The 16,423-nt window shown below is 40.4% G+C and overlaps 1 protein-coding gene across 1 annotated transcript in view; it reads left to right on the top strand.

Moving 5' to 3' along the window:
* GRHL2 (grainyhead like transcription factor 2) overlaps window positions 1–16,423 on the top strand; it is a 95,433-nt gene that overhangs the window by 19,396 nt on the left and 59,614 nt on the right. The window contains exons 2-8 of the mRNA XM_060775681.2: window positions 2,180–2,369; window positions 3,504–3,574; window positions 5,020–5,416; window positions 6,317–6,372; window positions 9,739–9,895; window positions 11,008–11,119; window positions 16,173–16,267. Of these exons, the coding sequence (XP_060631664.1) occupies window positions 2,180–2,369; window positions 3,504–3,574; window positions 5,020–5,416; window positions 6,317–6,372; window positions 9,739–9,895; window positions 11,008–11,119; window positions 16,173–16,267 (1,078 nt within the window). The remainder of the gene's footprint in view (window positions 1–2,179; window positions 2,370–3,503; window positions 3,575–5,019; window positions 5,417–6,316; window positions 6,373–9,738; window positions 9,896–11,007; window positions 11,120–16,172; window positions 16,268–16,423) is intronic.

Raw genomic sequence — 16,423 nt, 5'->3', positions numbered from 1 at the left:
CAGCATCACCAAAGGTTTAATCATTAGACTCTCTCCCCCATGTTTTTATCATCTCCTCCCATGCCTTATCTCCCTCCCCCATATTCCTTCTGCCACTCACTTTACGGAAATGGTACCTATAAAAATATGCTTTAGTAAAGTGTTAAGATAAGCCACAGTGTTGACTATCTTTCCAAACATCCAGGAAAGTGTCTGTATTCAGGAATAATAGTGTGTTTGTTGGTGTGCGCACACGTTAATTGGCATCTTACCTTTACAGCAATATATGTACTATGTGAGTTCATACATAAGTGTATTCTCTTCATTCATAACAATAATAAAACTATGCAGTAAAGACAAGCCATGTTCCATGCCTAGAAAGGTTGTGCTATTTTATTGTGCACACATTATGAAAACTGGACAAAACTTTAAATGGATCGTTGAAGGCTTTCATGACTGGAATCGCTGGGTTGCTGTGAGTTTTCCAGGCTGTATGGCCATGTTTCAGAAGCATTCTCTCCTGACATTTTGCCCACATCTATGGCAGGTATCCTCAGAGGTTGTAAGGTCTGTTGGAAACTAAGCAAGTGGGTTTTATATATCTGTCCAGGGTGGGAGAAAGAACTCTTGTCTGTTGGAGACAAGTGTGAATGTTGCAATTGGCCATCTTGATCGCATTGAATGGCCTTGCAGCTTCAAAGCCTGGCTGCTTCCTCCCTGGGGCAAATCCTTTGTTTTGATTTTCATGTCATAAATTCTCATTTTTTGAGTGTTGCTCTTTATTTTCTGTCCTGATTTTAGAATTTTTTAAAATTCTGTTCGTCAGATTTTGTTCATTTTCATGGTTTCCTGTTTTCTGTTGAAATTGTCCACATGCTTGTGGGCAATTTCAGTGGCTTCTCTGTGTAGTCCGACATGGTGGTTGTTAGAGTAATCTAACATTTTTGTGTTCTGAAATAACGTGCTGTGTCCAGGTTGGTTCACCAAGTGCTCTGCTACAGCTACTTCTCTGAGTTAGTTTGCAGTGCCTTTCGTGTTCCTTGATTGGTGTTTGGGCAATGCTGCATTTGGTGGTCCCTATGTAGACTTAGGAGCCCCCAGTGGCGCAGTGGGTTAAAGCACTGAGCTGCTGAGCTTGTTGATCAAAAGGTCGCAGGTTCGATTCCAGGGAGCGGCATGAGCTTCTGCTGTCAGCCCTAGCTTCTGCCAACCTAGCAGTTCGAAAACATGCAAATGTGAGTAGATCAATAGGTACCGCTCTGGCGGGAAGGTAACGGCGCTCCATGCAGTCATGCCGGCCACAGGACCTTGGAGGTGTCTACGGACAACGCTGGCTCTTCGGCTTAGAAATGGAGATGAGCACCACACCCCAGAGTCAGACATGACTGGACTTAATGTCAGGGGACTACCTTTACCTTTTATGTAGACTTGTCCACAGCTGCATGATATATGGTAGACTCCTGCAAAGGTGAGATGATCCCTCTTGTCCTTTGCTGAATGTAGCATTTGTTTTCTCAGTGGATCTGTAGATAGTTTGTAGGTTGTGTTTCTTCATCAGCCTCCCCGCGTGGTCAGTGATTCCCTTGATGTATGGTAAGACCATTAAGGGACTCTACCTCAAAAGAGAGGACAAGCCTTGCATATAGAGATACAGGGTAGAGTTCAAATTTAAATCCAGACACCGGCATCTCTAGTTAAAAGCATCAAATAGCAAGTTATGGAAATAACCTTTATTTGAAAAACTGGAAAACCACCATGATTCAGAGCAGACCACTAGTTATCAATTTATGGCCTTCCCAGTTTTTTGGACTCCAGTTTCTAGAAGCCGAGCTAGATTGGCAAAGGAGATGAAAGTCTGTGAGTTGGTCAAAAGCATTTGAAGAGTGAAAGGAATGGTTTGAGGACCACTGGAACAGACAGTATTACACCGAATGAGCAGTTACAATGACCAAACCACAAGCCTCAATATATAATTTCAGTATAATGTATTGTATACAAAATTACATCTATGTATACCACATGCATTATAGCATTAAGATTGCAAACACATGGTCCAAGTTTTAAATATAACAATAACAGAATACCAGTGTAGTCTGTCTGGACTGTACTGGTTCCTCATCAAGTCAGTATCCAGGTTTGAGATAGTCTTTGGTGTAACCTTGCATTCTTTTATGTATATGTGTCTGTCTTTAACCCACAGTAAAAACCGGCTTGTGACCATAGTACCTAGTGATGCAGCATTCAATACCAGAAGGGCGTATACCAGTGAAGATGAAGCTTGGAAATCCTATCTGGAGAATCCCTTAACAGCGGCTACCAAGGCTATGATGAGCATTAATGGTGATGAGGATAGTGCTGCTGCGCTTGGATTACTGTATGATTATTATAAGGTATGAAGCCCATGTTTAGTCCTTTGGCTTCCTAGAAAACTGCTTCTCCGAGCAATTTAAACTTGCATTGTACATGTTATTCTGGTTCCTATTACATGTGCAGACTCAATTATTATTATATCCATCCATAATAGTTTGGGATCAGATTATTTGAAGGGTTGCATTCTCCTACATGAATGTACCTATATTTTATAGTATTCCTCATTTCTCAATCTCGGGTTGGGACCCCTGGGGGGTCATGAGGGGGGTGTCAGAGGGGTCACCAAAGACAGTCAGAAAACACTGTTTTCTGTTGGTCATGTGGGTTCTGTGTGGGAAGTTTGGCCCAATTCTATCGTTGGTGAGGTTCAGAATGCTCTTTGATTGTAGGTGAACTACAAATCCCAGCAACTACAACTCCCAAATGTCAAGGTGTATTTCCCCCAAAATCCACCAGTGTTCACATTAGGGCATCTTGAGTATTCATGCCAAGTTTGGTCCAGATCCATCGTTGTTTTAGTCCACAGTACTCTCTGGATATAGGTGAACTACAACTCTAAAACTCAAGGTCAATGCCCACCCAACCCTTCCATTATTTTTTCTTGATCATGGGAGTTCTGTGTGCCAAGTTGGGTTCAATTCCATTATTGGTGGAGTTCTGAATGCTGTTTGATTGTAGGTTAACTATAAATCCCAGCAACTACAACTCCCAAATGACAAAATCAGTCCATTCCCCTCCTCCCACCCCCACCAGTATTCAAATGTGGACTTATTGGGTATTTGTGCCAAAATTGGTCCAGTGAATGCAAATACATTTTGCATATCAGATATTTATGTTATTATTAATAACAGTAGCAAAGTTACAGTTATGAAGTAGCAACAAAAGTAATTGTATGGTTGGGGGTCACCACAACATGAGGAACTGTATTAAGGGGTTGTGGCATTAGGAAGGTTGAGAACTACTGGTCTAAGGTTTTTCTTTCTGTCTGTTAGCCTTCACTTGAAAGACTTGCTTGGAAATCCTGGGAGTTAAATGTGGCCTGCCAGCCATCAGCTCTGCTATCAAAATTATTTCTGGACTTGGGAAAATATTTTTTTTCCTTTACAAGTAACCATTGCTATCATACTTATTCAATGAGTATCCTGTTGTTCCAGATTCCCAAAGACAAGACGAGATCGTTGTCTGTTAATAAAGTGAGCGATAATCAAGAAGACCAAGATAAAAGGTACAATATTTTTGAAAGTAGCACATCAAGAAAATGCATATAAACAATCTGACTGGGGATGGATAGAAAAGAAGCATGATGCCTTGTGATTATCATCCTTCTCACCCTCCCACCTCTAATTCCCAAAAAACGCAATGAAGAGGAGGCTGTTAAAGAAAACAGCTGTGGCACAGAACTCAAAATAAATTTAGCAAGGGTTTTTTTTTTTAAAAGAAACTGACAAGCTGAAAAAACAAAAGAGAGATTGTGATGATTATTGCAGTCTGCAAGTAAAGCAGCTACTTTCCCAACATGTTTGATATTGTGTCCTCACAATGACTCATATCATTAGAGTCTACAGTAGGCACGGGCAAACTTCGACCCTCCAGGTGTTTTGGACTTCAACTCCCAGCATTCCTAACAGCCTACCAGGGTGTGGGAATTGAAGTCCAAAACACTTGGAGGGCTGAAGTTTGCCCATGCCTGAATGCCATGTGTCAGTTTTTGTTTCCAGTTCCTATGATTGGAGGACTTAACGTGAGGGGAATCTTGTTAAAGAAGTACATCTAAGTCAAAATCAATGGAATGAATAAAAGTCTCATTTATTCTTGTCAGAATACAAATACAAGTGATTCTTCTGTCAAATAATTGTGGGAATTAGAAAAATGCCCTTCCATTTCAATCTGCACCCACCACATAAACAATTTTTCAATAGTTCTAGTAGAAATTTTGTCATGCAAAGCATCAACATTTATATGATCCTAGTCCAACCTGGTCAAAATATGATGACTTCAATATTCATGTACTTAATTTTAAAAGCAAAATTAATTTAAGGAAGTTTGTGGGAGGAAGTTTTCCCCTTTCCTACTATGGCTTCCCAGATCCACAACATATTCTCAAAACCCCAAATATGCCCACTGACCCAAAAGGTTTGGGATATCTTGACAACACATCGTTTTGATAGTACAGTAGAGTTTCGCTTGCCTGACATAAATGGGCCGGCAGAATGTTGGATAAACGAAAATGTTGGATAACATGGAGTCTCCTACTGTTACCTATCCGACACGGCGTTAGACACCTAGAATATTAATAACAGGGACTCTAAGGGTTAAGACAAGGCAATGCCTTGGGACTAGAGTGACCCAGCAGAAAGTGCCTGGATACGGAAGAGGAGTGTGGAAATCACAGAGGGAAGAGAGGAGGACACTTCCGCTGCTAATCTTGCCTCTTTTCTCCCTTTCCTCCCTCCTCCTCCTACTTGTCTTGCCTTTTTTCACTTATTGGGAAGGGAGAAGAGAGTTGTGTAGCCCTCCTTTAATTGAAGGGGAAATCCTGGAGGAAAAGGGGGGTGTCAGATAAGAGTGTCAGATAAGACAGAATGTTATATAATCGAAGGTCAGATAAGTGAGACTTTACTGTACTTAAAATTAAGCGCATGACCTCTTTGTTTACCCTTTTCCACTCAGAAACTGTCTTCCCACCAACGAAACTCAGAGTAACCTCAGCAACAATGGTGAAAACAGAGTGCAAGTCTTGAAGACTGTGCCAGTCAACCTTTCCTTGAACCAGGAGCAGCTGGATATTTCCAAAAGGGAGCAGTTCAATTCGAATGTATCTGGAAGCCCAACCTCCATTTCTGTGACAGGAGTTATGGTAGTGAAAGCCGAAGAGTATACTCCTATTTATATGGCTCCATCTGTGCATTACGCCCGAGGAGAAAATGAAGAACATAGAGGTGTTATATTTGAACATGCGCATTATGAAGTGCCAAGCATCACAGCCCATTCCACTTATGCAAAAGATGATCAGCGAAGCACTCCGGATAGTACCTACAGTGATACTTTTAAAGATGGAGGGGCAGAGGTATGTTCACTGGTTGGGCATCTCTGGTGTGGAAGTCCTTATTTAGTTATTAGTCACATGTATTTCCCCCCACAAACAGGTCCTGAACAGTTTTCCCATTTTCTCCCTGTAGAACAAGCCTATGAGATTACAAATTAGACTGAGGGTACATCCACACTACATAATTATAGTAGTTTGATACTACTTTATTGCTATTCATTCCTCCCATGGAGCTATTCAGAAGATGCTAAGGTACCTTGAAAAGAGATAAGACTTAGAACTGAATCAATTTCATTCTGTACTAGAATCAGGCACTTGAGACTTTAGTTTGTGTTCATTGGCCTGTGCTCTCTGGCAGAAGAGTCCAAATCCTTGGACAAGCTACAAACCCCAAATTCCAAAGGATGGGGCCATGACACTTAAAATGATACCAAACTTCTGCAATTCTGCAGTATGGATATGCCCTAAGACAGTGGTTCTCAAGGTGTTTTGGCCTACAACTCCCAGAAATCCCAGCTAGAGGGCCAAAGTTTGCCTGCTCTATAGGAAGACTGTGTATTTGCTTCCTCTTCCTTCCTATCTACTTCAGCACCAGACTCAACCATCACTCTGCCCTGCATCCACTTTCAGTCTAAAAGCATGTCGGATGAATTAAATGTTTTTTAGTCAGTCTAAAATAATCTCAATTATTTCTTGATTAAAACAGTTAAGACGTCTGATTTAATTTCTAAACAGGAAAACATGTTCTCTGTGTACATGTGTTTCAATGACAAATTGTGAGCGCAACACTTACAATGTTTAATAATGTTACTGGGAGCACTCTCTAATCTCAAGCTTCAGCCTGGAAGCCACATGGCTTGAGGCAGTCCTGAACTGGTAACCCTGCCTACTTTTAATGCATGCTTATTCTCCTTCTTGCAGAAATATCGCAGTGGTTCTGTGGGGCCCGAGGAATATATTTATGAACAGACAGCCAAGTAAGTAATAGCAATAGCTGAATATTGGGAACAGTGAATTTATAAAAACTGCAGGGTAAATTACATGGCAGGCTGTACTCTGGCTTTATTTATTCTATAATTAGTGGTCAGGTCTTTTACTCAGGACATTTTGGTCCTCTGATTCAGAATATCCACGTTGATATCCTTCACTGGTTCACTGTGATAATAGTATCAGAACTGCTACTATACTTCTCCATTGAAGACAGATGTGAAATTGAGTGTGTCATTCAAGGAGCAATAATTACAAATATGCCTGAAAACATAGTATTACAATTGCCTCCTGTCAAACTGAGTGGTCACCATAGTATATTTATGTCACTTAGTGAAAGAATGTATACACTGGACTTATGCCTGCCCAATTGGATTTTTTTCTTCATATTATTCCTGCTACTAATTGAAATTCCCAGCCTAAAGATTGTGCATCTATTCACAAAAATGCAGGCATTGATACACAAAGCAATGAGTTTCCCTAGGTTACTAATCTATGAGGCTGTTTTCTATTGATAAGGGGGGGGGGGAATAAAACTCTCATTGGGTTGTTGTAGGCTTTTTCGGGTTATATGGCCATGGTCTAGAGACATTCTCTCCTGACGTTTCGCCTGCATCTATGGCAAGCATCCTCAGAGGTAGTGAGGTCTGTTGGAATTAGGAAAAGGGGTTTATATATCTGTGGAATGACCAGGGTGTGACAAAGGACTCTTGTCTGCTGGAGCTAGGTGTGAATGTTTCAACTGACCACCTTGATTAGCATATAATTGCCTGACAGTGCCTAGAGCAAACTTTTGTTGAGAGGTGATTAGATGTCCTTGTTTATTTCCTCTCTGTTGTGCTGTTGTAATTTTGTAAAACTCCCATTATCTTCTCCTCATTGCCCTCTCCTCAAGAAAAAAGAGTGACAATCAGGTGGAAATGCATGACTGCTTCTGTACACAGGGTGGCTACATTTACACACCAGTGTGAATTGCTCCATGGAAAAGAGCACCAGCTGGGAAATAATAACAGAAGGGCAAACCGTGTCTGTATCGCCAGTTCTTTTATCTATGGCGAATACAACATAGGATAGGATTATAGAGAAATGTAAAAACATTATTTCTTGGTGTAGGAGAAATGGGCTGCAAAATGGCAAATGGGGATTCAAGATAAACAATTGTAAAGTTATGCCTTTAACTTTACAGCAGTACCTTCAAATAATTCCTGATTCATGACACCCTAAATTAAATCATATCATACAGATTTCTGGAACCGAGCAGGGAATTCATTTCCAAAGTCATAACCCAGGACTAAAACCACAGGCCTTCTTAGCATACAGCATTTCCTTCCATGAGATTGTCCAGTTTGCCAGCCTGCTCTACATCACATGGCAGTGAATTTAATAATTTGACTATGCAGATACATGAAGAAATATATACACCTATCTATCCTCATTTAGCATTGTTTGTCAGGTTTGGGTTATGATGTTCAGTGAGGGGGACAACTTCTCTGTATGCACATTTAGCACATCATGTATGATTTTTGTTTAAAAGCAACATCTATTTTCTAAATGTAATTTTTGAATGCCTCTGTATTTTTTCAGCTCCACATCATTCTCTTTTTGAGATACAGTGGTCAAAACTTTAAACAAAGGTTCAGATATGGCTGCACTATAGATTTGTACAACTTTATTACACCACAGGCAATTTTCAGTCCCTACCCTAATTATTCCTAACATAAATTTTGCCTTTTTCATAGACAACTGCTTGGATTTTGTAGTTGTCCTATTTGCTACAAGCCTAGGATCCCTTTCCTTGGCAGTCATTGACTGCTCAGATACCATCAGTGTATACATGTTTGCATAGTATGTATCCTTTTACAGTTTTTTTTACTTTGAAACCCATTTGCCATTTTATTAGTTGTTTGCCCATTTGGAGAGATACATTCGAAGCTCTTTGCATTCTCTTTTTTGTTGATACTACTTTGAATAAACCATGTTGTGATCACTTCACCACTTACTTTTGACTTTAGGCCTTTAAAAAAACTCGATACGCACATTTAAGAACTCCACTTCAAGAAACTGCAAGTTGCTTCTGGTGTGAGAGAATTGCCCAGGAGATGCCCAGATGTTTGATGTTTTACCATTGTTGTGGGAGTCTTCTCTCATGTCCCCGCAAAGAAGCTACAGCTGACAGAGGGAGCTCAACCCGCTCTCCCCAGATTCAAACTGCTGATACACAGGGGGCAAAATGAGCCTTATCATCTAGTCACTCCACAGATTGAATTACAAAGGCATTATCTGCATTGCCTCCAGCTATAAGGAGAATATTTTAAAAGTGGCAAAGTACAGTTTGAGAATCCCTTATTCAAAATGCTTGGGGCCATAATGTTTTGTAATTTGTATTTTTATGGGTTTTGGAATACCTGAATTTGAATATACTTACATTATGAGCTATCTAGAGATAAACTCGAGTCTCAATTCAAAAATTAATTATGTTTCACATAAACCTTATACATGTAGCCTGAAGGTAATTTCATGCAAAATTTTAAATAAAAGTTTGTGAATAAATTCTGGGCACTACAATTCAAGAGAGATATTGACAAGCTGGAATGTGTCCAGAGGAGAGCGACTAAAATGATCAAGGGTCTGGAGAACAAGCCCTATGAGGAGCGGCTTAAGGAGCTGGGCATGTTTAGCCTGAAGAAGAGAAGGCTGAGAGGAGATATGATAGCCATGTATAAATATGTGAGAGGAAGCCACAGGGAGGAGGGAGCAAGATTCCCTAGAGACTAGGACGCGGACAATGGTTTCAAACTACAAGAGAGGAGATTCCATCTCAACATGAGGAAGAACTTCCTGACTATGAGAGCCGTTCAGCAGTGGAACTCTCTGCCCCGGAGCATGGTGGAGGCTCCTTCTTTGGAAGCTTTTAAACAGAGGCTGGATGGCCATTTGTCAGGGGTGATTTGAATGCAATATTCCTGCTTCTTGGCAGGGGGTTGGACTGGATGACCCATGAGGTCTCTTCCAACTCTTTGATTCTATGATTCTATGATAACAGTTAGAGGACTGAGGAGAAATGAGTTTCCATCATGAGTGGGATACAGAAAAGTGCCTTCTCTGTCAAACAGTGGAGCTACACTTGGTTTACAACACATTTCATTTGGATTATCCTGCTCCAGCACAATACAGTAGCCATTGCATTTGGTTTGGTGTTGCCTATGGCCATTCATATGGCTATGCTTCTAGCGGTGCAGGTAGGGATTATTAAGCGATTCTGACATCTGGCTGTAAGTGCATTGTGCTTTTGTTACTTTTATTTTGGGGAAAAAAAACATGTATTTGAATATTTTGGTCTTCTTCTCTTTATACAGCAGCACATTTCGGTATACTTTAGAAGCCACCAAATCGCTACGTCAAAAGCAAGGAGAAGGCCCAATGACCTACTTGAACAAAGGACAGTTTTATGCCATAACCTTGACCGAGACGGGGGACAACAAATGTTTCAGACATCCCATCAGCAAAGTCAGGGTATGGCTGATCTTTTATGACCTCAAGAATATAATTGCAGAAGTCCATGTGTTGATTTATTTATTTATTTGAAACATTTATATTCCGCCATTCTCACACCGAAGGGGACTCAAGGCGAAGCACAACATATATACTGTACGCATTCTATGCCGGAACATAAAATAACTATAAATATACACAAACACTAAAATCTGTTACATCTACTTTAAAATCAGTTGTTTAAAACCATCTCAAAACACCATGCTAGCTCCGGTCAGCAGAGTGGATTTCCTATTATTGCCTTATTGCACTGTTTGTTTATCCATTTCCTTTCACGCTGCCTTTCTGAATCTAGTTTACATGAGAGCAGCCTTTTTAATAGAAACTCATTTCTGTCCAAAATAGTTACGAGGCATGTAGTAAAAGCAGGTTTTATTGCAAAAACATCCTGTAGAAAAATGTTATAGACTGCTAACTGTATCTTTCAAATATTTATTTGAAATATTTATTTCAATATGCTTTTGAAATATTGGAAGTATTTGCAATATTTACATGTCATCCTTCATATGAAAAGCTCTCCCAGAAAAACTTATAAACAGTGAAACAAATATGAGGAAATGCAGTGTTATATAAAAAAAGAAAAATCTACAAAAAGCAATTAAGATAAGAGCATGTAAAAGACCCACATACTACTGACAATTTTTAGTAGAAACAAACTTTTTATTATGTTTTTGAACATTTGGTGTCCCGAAAGCACCTCCTAGAGGCATGTTCCACGTTGAGGCACCAGAATTAAAACAACTGGTTATTTTTGAACAACAGAAGTCACAATCACTTAAAAGGCAGTTTGTCTGGCACCCAGGTTGTCAAAATAACAACCAATTAATTTAGATCTCACTTTTTTCCAAGCTGGGGCAATGCTTGCACTCTGTGTGGTCTAAACTTAACAGTTCTCCCCTTACTTATGTCTTGGGCTATGGGGTGGGGTCTTACTAGTTTATCCTTTCCTCAGAAAAATAATAACAAAATGCATTTAGTATGTGATTGAGTAGAATTCAAAATGCTTAAGAATGTTTTGTTTAAGCATTTTTGCTTTTGTCCATCATTTGATAATATTTCCATGGCCTTTCCAGAGTGTGATTATGGTTGTGTTCAGTGAAGATAAAAATCGGGACGAACAGCTGAAGCACTGGAAGTACTGGCATTCCCGGCAACACACAGCCAAACAGAGGGTCCTTGACATCGGTGAGTGAGACAATACTCGTGGGAACATCTGTCTTCAGCAGTACCTTTTGTTATATAAGAAACAAGAATGAGCACTTTTAGAAACATTTCATTTGGGGGTAACCAGGTGACCCTGTAGCAACTCAGCTGTGTCACTGTATGCATCAGTATGCTCTAGTAGGACAGTTGTCAACACTTTCTATATCTTCCAACATTTCACAGATGAAAACTCGGAAGCAGGTAACCAAGCAACGTGAGGATGTGGTCAAGATGCCAAAGGTCAATGAGGAGGAACATACAAGCAGTTTGCTTTTGTCTGATCCTGCTGGGAAGGGCTCAGTATTCCTGGTCTTCCACCCTTTTCCAATTGTGCTAATTACCCTGTTTCCCCAAAAATAAGACATCCCCTGAAAATAAAACCTAGTAGAGGTTTTGCTGAATTGCTAAATATAAAGCCTTCCCCAAAAGTAAGACCTAGCAAAGTTTTTGTTTGGAAGCATGCTCCCAATTGTGGCCAGAAGATGCAATACGGTCCCTGCTGTACGAGTGGTCCAGGAACTCCTGTGAGAAATTGTTACAGTCTTCAGAGAGTGTGTGGGAGCCAAAAACTTTACAGCCCTTAATTTGTGTGGCCCTGTGTGTGAGAGCCAGTACATTTATTACATACTGACAACTACTGTACAGTAAATGTGAATTCTTCTTCATGGAAAAATAAGACATCCCCTGAAAATAAGACCTAGCACATCTTTGGGAGCAAAAATTAATATTCTTATTTTCGGGAAAGCAGGATACCTGTGCACTTTGAACTCGGTTTGCTATCATAGAAGTAAGCCAAGGATATTGGGGGACAGTGGGGGAAGGAGGAGAAAGGAACTAGATCATTTAAAAAGCAGACACAAAAGTTGGCTGACAGGGGATTATTGCTGCCAAATTGGGACACTTGGAGGGTATCTCATGTGGACCTATTTGTAACTGTTTAACCTGATGTTCATCCTTTCTACAGGCTCATTTAACGCTGCCTTTCCCTATCAGTCATTTTTCTCTCTATTATCTTTCTCCATCACTTGGTAAATATATTGTTTAAACAAATCGAATGATAATTACAATAGTATTAACAGTATGATTCCAATGTAAGCCACAGTAGTGGCAGTATGAGTCCAATGGCCCTGATTTGCCAGTGGAGGCTCATAAGTTCAGATTTCTTTTGTTGTTTATTCGTTCAGTCGCTTCTGACTCTTTGTGACCTCATGGACCAGTCCACCCCAGAGCTCCCTGTCAGCCATCACCACCCACAGCTCCTTCAGAGTCAAGCCATTAACTTCAAGGATCCCATCCATCCATCTTGCCCTTGGTTGGCCCCTCTTCCTTTTTCCTTCTATGTTCCCCAGCATCATTATCTTCTCCAAGCTTTCCTGTCTTCTCATTATGTGGCCAAAGTGCTTCATCTTTGCGTCCAATATCCTTCCCTCCTGGAGTATGGACAGTTGGATCTTCTCGTGGTCCAAGGCAGTCTCAGAATTTTCCTCCAACACCACAGTTCAAAAACATCTATCTTCCTTCGCTCAGCCTTCCTTAATGTTCAATGTACAACTGGTTGAGTATGTTTGTAAAAAGAGAGTGCAATGAAGAATGCTTTGAGAAAGGGAAATAAAACTTAAGGAGCTCATACTATAAAGAATTTTTGAAAGATTAAACAAAGCTTTTTCAAAAAGTAGGTTTGTAGCTTTAAGTTTTTTGTAGTATTGCCTCCTCCCACATCATGCATTTCCTCCTACTCCTTTAATGTATTGTTCCTTTGGGGAAATGGCCAGTGTTCTTCACAGAAATAGGCTTCAGAGTTGGAGGCACTTCTGCCTCCCTTGTTGCTTAAACCTTTTCTCTCTTCTTTGTACACGATTCCTTCTTTTCTAGTTTGACATGCTTGTCAGAATTTGCACACTTGTTGTGTCTTAAGTGCCAAAGGCGTGGTGGTTCTGCTTTCTTAGTCTTCATGGTTCTTCCTACTATTCATCACATTAAGTTACATACTTGAAGGATACTGTCATACTCTGCCTTCCCTTTGCCCTCCGGCTATACAAATTGGGCACAATTGGCTACTTCTTTTGGAGTATTTATTTTCAGTTTTTGGTCTCATCTCAATTTCTGCTTCTGGAAACCTTAGGTAGCCATGGGGCTGAATCTAGCATTACTTCCAAATAGAGAATACCCCATTGGAATGAATTAGTCACCACTTATGTAGATCTCGTTGATTTTATTGATTCTACTGCAGTTTGGATTTAACTTGTAGTTTTTACATAGAAAAAAAGGAATCATACAGTTGGGAGGCCACAAGAAAAAAGGGGGAAAATATTTCTCCAAGAGCTCAGTCTTAATTTTTCTTTTTTTCTTTTTAGAAAAAGCCCAGCATATTTTTCTCTCTATATATATTTCAATGATCTTTCTCAGGGGCAATAGGCAAACTATGGTTCTAGTCCAACTTACCTGTCCGAATGCATCTCCGTTTATGAGCCAACTAGAGCTTGAAGATTTGCTGGGGAGGCCATGCTCTCGGTCCCACCCCCTTCACAAGTGCAACTGGTGGGGATGAGAGACAGGGCCTTCTCAGTGGTGGTCCTTTGGCTGTGGAACGTCCTTCCCAAGGACATCAGATTGGCCCCATCCCTCCTGGTCTTCAGGAAAAAGTTAAAGACCTGTCTTTGTACATAGGCGTTGGGGGAGTAGGGTAATATGGAAGTCGACCTCAATCTAGCAATTTGAAAAATGACTATGGGAAAAATCAATAAGTAGGAAAAACCAAGTCTCAGCACTATGTATGTTTTAATCTGTTTTATTGTATTTATGTTTTAACTGTTTATATGTTTTAACTGTTTTATAATTTGATATGGTATTTTTTTATTGTTATGTCTATGATGTGGCATTGAATGTATTGTCGAAGGCTTTCATGGCCGGAATCACTGGGTTGTTGTAGGTTTTTTCGGGCTATATGGTCATGTTCTAGAGGCATTCTCTCCTGACGTTTCGCCTGCATCTATGGCAAGCATCCTCACTACCTCTGAGGATGCTTGTCATAGATGCAGGCGAAACGTCAGCAGGCAAAACGTCAACCATGATATAAACCCAAAATCTGCCATCTGGTTGTTTTCTCCAGAATTATTATAAGGAGGTATATGGTCTCTGAGCCTGGAAAACATATACTAACCACTGATAGTTCCATCCTTCATGAATTTGTCTAATCCAGGCATGGGCAAACTTCGCCCCTCCAGGTGTTTTGGACTTCAACTCTCACAATTTCTAACAGCCAGTAGGCTGTTAAGAACTGTGGGAACTGAAGTCCAAAACACCTGGAGGGGCGAAGTTTGCCCATGGCTGGCCTAATCCATGTTCATATATATACTCTTTGAAAAAGTATTTGTATGTTTCTTAAATTTCCCATCATTAAGCTTCAATGAATGATTCCAATATAAATTAAGTATAATGAGAAATGGAGCCCCTGGTGACACAGTGGGTTAAACCACTGAGCTACTGAACTTGCTGACCAAAAGGTCGGTGGTTCAAATCTGGGGAGTGGGGTGAGCTCCCGCTGTTAGCCCCAGCTTCTGCCAATCTAGAAGTTCGAAAACATGCAAATGTGAGTAGATCAATAGGTACTGCTCCGGCAGGAAGGTAATGACTCTCCATGCAGTCATGCTGGCCAGATGACCTAGGACAGTGATTCTCAACCTGGGGTCCCCAGATGTTTTTGGCCTTCAACACCCAGAAATCCTAACAGCTGGTAAACTTCTGGGTGTTGTAGGCCAAAAACATCTGGGGACCCCAGGTTGAGAACCACTGACCTAGGAGGTGTCTATGGACAATGCCGGCTCTCTGATTTAGAAATGGAAATGAGTACCACCCCCCAGAGTTGGACACGACTGGTCTTAATGTCTGGAGAAAACCTTTACCTTTATTCACTACACTGGGTTTCCACAGAATTCAGATATTTCCAGAATTTTTGTGGACTTTTCAAAACCCAAGCAATTTAAACATTCCTATTTAAAATAAATCCACGATTAACACATGTTGATCTCACAGTCAACATAAACAGAAATGTCTTCACTGGCTCATGGAAAAGCCCATTTCTTTGCTTTTCTTTTAAAAATGAAAAAGTGACCTGTAGTCAGGAAACAAATCTGTAACCATTATTTACGTGACAGAAATCACTCAGATTTCAGTGGAAAATATTTGCCAGCTTGTCTGTACTGTTGGCTGGGATGCTGCCTGGACAAGTGAAACGACGTGCTTGGAATGTCTAAAGCACTTCAGGGCGGAGAGTTCCCTGGAACTTTTGAAAGCGAGACTTGACTTTTATAGGAGGATGAAAAGGAAGAGTCCACAAGGCCAGTGTTTCAGATGTTCTGTCCCTCTGGCATCTTCCATCAGGCCTGCAAGCTTCCTGTGCTGTTATCTACAAGATAAAAGAGCATATTATGTAGACTTTTAAAAAAGACAGATTGTGGAACAATTTCTATTATCTTCATGTTATATTTTAAATGCTTTTACACTATATTTTTAATTTAATGATTTTTCATTATAATAGCACAACCAGCCCACATTCGCAGAGATTAGGGGCACATGTTTCTTTCTATAACATAAAACTCCAACAAAGAGTTGGCAGAAGGTACTTAAAATCTGGTTGTGTTGTGGTTAAATGAGCAGGAAGCTTGTTCTAGTTGAGCTGACAAAGTCTATGGCTGAGCAAATCATATAAAATCCACAACACTTCAACCCAGGCATGGGCAAACTTTGGCCCTCCAAGTGTTTTGGACTTCAACTCCCACAATTCCTAACAGCCTCAGGCCCTTTCCTAGCTAGCGGCTGAGAGGGAAAAGGAAAGGGCCTGAGGCTGTTAGGAATTGTGGGAGTTGAAGTCCAAAACACCTGGAGGGCCGAAGTTTCCTCACACCTGCTTCATGCCAGGGCCAAAGCTTCATGGAGGGCCAAAGTTTGCTTCAACCCTAGAAACATGGGTTGAAAAAAATTGCCTGTGCCTTAAAAGAAAACATGTTTTACAAAAGCATTATTCCATTTATTACAGCTGATTACAAAGAGAGCTTCCATACCATTGGGAATATTGAAGAAATCGCCTATAATGCTGTTTCCTTTACTTGGGATGTCAATGAAGAAGCAAAGGTAGGACAACATCCTGCAGAAGATTTATATCAACATATTCACACTGCATTGATAAAAACATTATTGCAAATTGGGCTTTGAATAGCTGTTCGATATATATGTATCCCACTGCCAAGCAAAACATTTGATGCTTACATCTAGAGTAGACAAGATCAA

This window comes from Anolis sagrei, chromosome 4 (genome assembly GCF_037176765.1).
Source record: "Anolis sagrei isolate rAnoSag1 chromosome 4, rAnoSag1.mat, whole genome shotgun sequence".
In the NCBI taxonomy this organism is placed as follows: domain Eukaryota; kingdom Metazoa; phylum Chordata; class Lepidosauria; order Squamata; family Dactyloidae; genus Anolis; species Anolis sagrei.
This window is presented reverse-complemented; position numbering and strand designations above follow the sequence as displayed.